General features: G+C 33.6%; 1 protein-coding gene across 1 annotated transcript; it reads right to left on the minus strand.

Annotated features, from left to right (window-relative positions):
• Window positions 1–545: 545 nt before the first annotated feature.
• LOC143593860 (glycerate dehydrogenase) lies at window positions 546–3,425 on the minus strand. The gene is made up of 12 exons (XM_077073369.1): window positions 3,254–3,425; window positions 3,085–3,168; window positions 2,623–2,763; window positions 2,382–2,503; window positions 2,195–2,276; window positions 2,059–2,131; window positions 1,873–1,964; window positions 1,717–1,791; window positions 1,440–1,625; window positions 1,292–1,336; window positions 939–1,053; window positions 546–764 (listed from the first exon to the last, which is right to left on the minus strand). The coding sequence occupies exons 1-12, from the start codon at window positions 3,374–3,376 to the stop codon at window positions 742–744; spliced, it is 1,161 nt and encodes a 386-aa protein (XP_076929484.1). The 5' UTR covers window positions 3,377–3,425; the 3' UTR covers window positions 546–741.
• Window positions 3,426–5,814: the final 2,389 nt, after the last annotated feature.

Genomic DNA, 5,814 nt, shown 5'->3' on the forward strand with positions numbered 1-5,814 from the left:
AAATTGTTAGTCATTCATAATTTTTTCGTATTTATCATCTTATACCTATAAGTATCATTTTATAAACTGATTTAATAAAAAAAGTAGATTTGATTTTATTACAGATATAATTATTTTTTTTTATTGTATTGACATAGATACCCATATATTTTTAATCCTTATAATTTAGGTAAATATTGGATGTAATGATATGTTTTGATTACACTGAAATAAATATGTTTTCATTAAAAATAGAATATGGTTTGATCGGGATATTTATGCTAAGAATCAATCTCTAAGTGACATGTGTCTCAATTATTTTCTTTTATTAGAATGGGTAGATTAGAACATAAACGGAACTTTTGAATATAACATATACCGGGAAATTAGTCATTATTATTATTATTATTATTATTATTATTATTATTATTTACACGTCTAAATGAGTGTTTTTAATAAAAGTTTTAAAGCACATAACTATGATTAAACTAAATTTACATTTTTCAATATAACTTGTGACATGATTATTATGATTTATCATATACCAATATGCTACAAACTCCACACGTCAAAAAGCAGAAATATGTTTTTTTGGTAGACAAAACAACAGATTGATATTATCTTCCTGTTTATAGTTTTCAGTTCAACCATAATCAAATACAGTTTCGCTTGTACATTGTACACACAAAGTAGTGACGATAAACAATATACGGTAGACAATCGAAGGCTGTTAACGTTATCCAAGAGAAGTATAGACCATCTTTAGAGCTTTGAAACGGGCAGTCCTGTATTTGACAGTAACAATTAGAAGTTGCAGGTTATCAACCATACAAACCGATTCAAAAACAACTCAAATGATGCTTAGTGTGCCGGTTTCTTTATTTGTCCCCACACGTTTTGTGTTTTCATTTTTGAACATCATTTTAAGACGAGAAAGAGTAGCATTTCAAGCTACTTACCTATTGCTTTAGCATTGACAATGCTCGGGCATGCTGCTGGGGGTGACGAGTTCTCATCCAAAAACGGGTCAACTGCGTTCGGGTTTGACCAAGTTGGATACCCTTTTATTTTTCCCTATTTTCAAAATAAAGACAAAGATACAAGTATTATTCATTTGAGTATGCAGTTGCACTATTAACTGGAACAAGTTTTGAACAGAGTAAAAAAAACTATTAGTTTTTGGTGAGAATTAAGTAGATACAACATGCACTCTGATTGGAGGAAAAAATAATAAACTAACTAAATACCATTACTAGCAGGATCACCAAAATGATTTATATGTAATTATGTAACGTATTAAGAAGTTGCATACCACTACGTTTAATGCAGCAAGTGTGGCCATTCCTTCACGAGTCCACTGCGTAAACCAAAAACTAGGATTTAGAATCTAGATATAATATAATCATCTTTGGCATTCATTAGCAGCTAAAAAAGTATTAACTTTTATTAAAAAAGTGTACCTTAGATGCAGAAGCAATATGAGGGACAACAATGGCATTTTTCATGTCGGCCAAGCCAGGTTTCATGTACGGCTCATCCTCAAATACATCAAGACCAACTCGGAACATAGGATTGTGTTTCAAATGCTCCACAAGAGCTTCTTCATCAACCACTGGTCCTCTGCTGCAGTTTATAAGAATCGCTTCCTATACGTTTAAATTCAACTCTTATTTACCCTTAATGCAGTTTAATGGTTTTTATACATAGATTTATACATTTGAAAACATAAACCTATACCTTCTTCATCTTTGAAAGCCTTTCTTTGTTGATGAGATGATAAGTTGTTTTGTCCAATATTGGATGCAGGCTTATCTATGTAACCATAATAATAAATAAATAAAATATTGTAACAAAACCAAAAAGATAATGGAAACACATATAACAAATTCTTACCACATCGGCCACCTGAAGAACTTCATCCATCGATGATGCTCGTCTCCAGGTAACAGGTTGTTCTCCATTGGCTTTCAAGAATTGACCATAAGCTGCAAATTGCTTATTACATATTAGTTCATATATGATTACAGTTAAATAACTAACTTTTTGTTAGGAAAATGTACAAAATGGAGTGAGTCATGCCTGTAACAAACTTCTCTAAACGTGTAGCTTGGTAGAGATCATAATATATTAGATTCATCTTGAACCCTTCAATCTGATAACCGTATATTTGTCAGTTTTAACTGAATTACAAAACACTGGATTAAAAAGATTTTACCATCATCCTGGCATAAGCAGATCCGATACGACCTGCTCCAATCACACCAACAGTTTGTCCCTTAAGCAAATTTCCCACAAACCTATAACAATATACAAAATATAATATTTATCTCACCTATAACTTGTAACCAGTTTCTAGTAATCTGTTATTATCTTATTAAATATATAAAAAAATAGGATCTTACAAATGAGGAAGCCATCCATCATATAAGCCAGCCCTCATGAACCCATCGGCTTCAACTATCCTTCTCGAAGCAGCAAGAGAAAGTGATGCTGCTAACTCTGCTGTCGTCTCCGTAAGCACACCCTATGCATATTTATGCCCAGGTATTAGTTAATTTCAGACCAGAACATTGATGTTTTAATCACATGAACAAATAAATTGTCGTCTTGATATTAATATTCACTAAGCCGATCAAAACTCACAGGTGTGTTTCCTACAGCAACACCATACTTGTTTGCTGCTTCCACGTCAACATTGTTGTAGCCGACAGCCATGTTGCTGAAAGCTTTCCCTCCTGCTTTGCTCAATGCTGAAAACAATGTTTCCCCCCAGTCTTCTGTCAACTAAAATACATGCACTTAATTAGATCAGTATTATTTGTCACATCTATGGCTATCTTTGAAATTATCAAGGTTTTGCTCCTTTGTAGTTAAATATATGTAAATAGTTCATAATAATGATGTATGTATGTAATTAGGTACAGACTACAAGTACCAGTTAACTTATGAGTATTGACTCTCAATACAAGAGTGATGTTCGTTACAGCACATTAACGTATTTGTTTTACTTTAAAAACATATTGAAAAAAACAAATTATTAGCTTTGTTCATCAACAACCTGGAATGGAAATGAACATGAACACAAACATAAGTTGTATATATTACCTGACCAATAACTCCATCACACTTATTCCCAATCAAAGCAATGATATCTTCAACAGACAATATGGTTTTCTTCTCGGTGCATATCTAACCACAAAAACATATAAACAATAATCAATTCAACCAAAAGATACATATATAATAGTACAATAATATTAACTAAACTACATACTTCAACACGACAATCTTGTTGCACCAACAGATTAATCCAACGTGTACCCGGCATGGGTTTCGTGCTGACAACTCGGTATTTCCCATTCGGGTTCCACACTTCAATCGAAACCGGCTTCGCCATTCGAAAAATGAGTCTGAGTTTGATCACTCAGCCTTTTCAAATTGTTGGATGGGTTGGTTGTGTGTGGGAGGGAGTAGAGTAACTAAATGGAGGGAGTTGTTTGATTTTATATGCGGTTTGACTTTAAAAGTGTTGACCGATTGATGAGTGGTGCTTAGGGTGAGTGCATGGGGTTATGATGGGGTGCTGATGCAGGTGATTGGTGCTGGGTTTTCTAAGGTTTGGACCTCTCATTTTGCATATTGAGAAATGAGGATATGGGTTGTACCATCGGATGCCACGTAAGTGACTCTTTATCCATGTTTGCTTGGACCAATATACCCTTCATAAACGATTAGGCGGACATGGATTTTGTTGTTCGTGTCCAATTGTCTCATGCTCGCCCCTCACTTATTAGATATCGGTTTGTTAGACTATAGGCAGAATGGTTAAAGCTTAGCCAATAATCCGTTAAAACTACGTGACGGTTGTGTATTTGTTACCAAATATATTTATGGGTTAATACCATATTATAGGATAAAGTTAAAATACAAAGTACAACAGAATGAATCTAATATATTGATCTTAAATTTGGATGGTGGAGATAAATTTTAAAATAAAAATTGATAAAAGGGTCATTAATGTAATAACTCACTTATGATGATTTTCCCCCCTCCACATTCAATGCACATGTTAATTACTCCATCATTTTAAAACGTCTATAACTTTTTCATACCACATTTTTTTAGAAATTCTTTTTGCCAAAATAAAAAGTGTTTTATTAACTTTAATATGAATATCATATTATTATATAAAAATAAAAAAAAGTTAGTGGATTTTTTATATTGTGTTATTTGGTTGTCCGTTGTGTTTTTAATTGGGTTTTTATATGCATTGTGTTATAGATTTTGGTCATTGTTTTTTCAATTGGTACTCATGTTGAAGATAAAAATTAAAACAAATATTACATCATTGTGTCTTTTTATTCGTCATTGAGTCTTTATGCTCAACATTTGTCTTTCTATTTATCATTATGTTTTAGTCATTGTGTTCAACATTTACGTAAGTTGAGAAATATAGTATTATGTTCATTGTGTATTACGTTCAATGAACTCATGCGATGAACGAACGGATCGGAGGCTCCGAGATGATGCAAAATCGTCCTAGGGCTTGTACTTGGTTGTTGGAATGAAGGTTAGGTCGAAATAGGGGCTCAAAACTGATTATATCAAAGTTGGGGTAATATTCCGTCAGGAGGGATGTTAGCGCGGCGCTACCATCTAGGGGTGAGCCTTTAGCACCACGCTAAAGACTCATTTGGCTGATGATCTTAGAGTATCTCTAACATTACCCTCAGGACCGCTTACCGCCGCGCTAAGGGTGTCTGACACAATTTTCTTTATTTTCTTCTTTTATATTGCATAGGAAAGCTTGTCAATCATCATGAGTCTTCTACATCTCTGTTCCAAGCCCGTAATTCATCCCGATAAGCGTCCTTAACGTCAAGTATCCTGAAACACATAAACACGCTTGAAGTACCAAAGTTCACATAATATTTAAACTAAAAAGTAAACAAATAATATAATAATATACACGACTTTTACCCGACCACCACATCCCAACAATTATCTTTTGCTTGCCCTCAAGCAAACTCTTATGCAACAAATACACCTCGACTGATGATTCATCAATTACCACGATTAATACTTGTAAGGTATAATGTCATACCAAATTCCCAAGAACTGACACTGTCAAGGTTGATAACCCACCAAATAATTTAATGTTACAATTTAAAAATATGGAACTGCCCAAACGAGTGTACTTTGTTTCCGGTTAAGGCACACACAATCACACCCCTCATAATATAACATCTCTGCTCTCGGTTTAATATCCGGACCAACATAAAATGTGCTAGTCTCTCTCTGCTCTCTATACCAAGTATGAACACAATGTAATAAGCTTGGAAGTAAGTCATATCTTGTCACACCCCGACCAAAGGCGGCGGAACATGCCGGGGTGCAACGTGATTGGACAAATACACAAGACACTATTAAAGTGACAATATTTAATTAACTCATTTATTTTATAAATCAATAAACAACACATCTTGTTCATACAAACAAATTGAATACAAGTAAACAAATATATTGTTCGTTTTACTAATATCCTAATAGTCTTGATAACGTTTTCGTCAAGTTCTCGAGTCAACCAAAGTCAAACCTGCAACATTTCATGAAATAAAGTTTGTCAACACAAAGGTTGGTGAGCAATTCATAAGTTTGAGCATATAAGTACATAGTGATAAAAAAAGCCACAGAACTTGTATACGAAACAATAAATAAAAGCAATGACTTTGATAAATAGATATCGCTAATAGAATTACATTAGCGACACCTAGCTATAAGGGGATGCCAGATAGTCTAGGATTTTATAGTTATCGTTAATTGCATTACGTTAAC

Source organism: Bidens hawaiensis, unplaced genomic scaffold, assembly GCF_021521415.1.
Source record: "Bidens hawaiensis isolate Kalapana, Puna unplaced genomic scaffold, B.hawaiensis_p1.1 tig00000190_1, whole genome shotgun sequence".
Lineage (NCBI taxonomy): Eukaryota > Viridiplantae > Streptophyta > Magnoliopsida > Asterales > Asteraceae > Bidens > Bidens hawaiensis.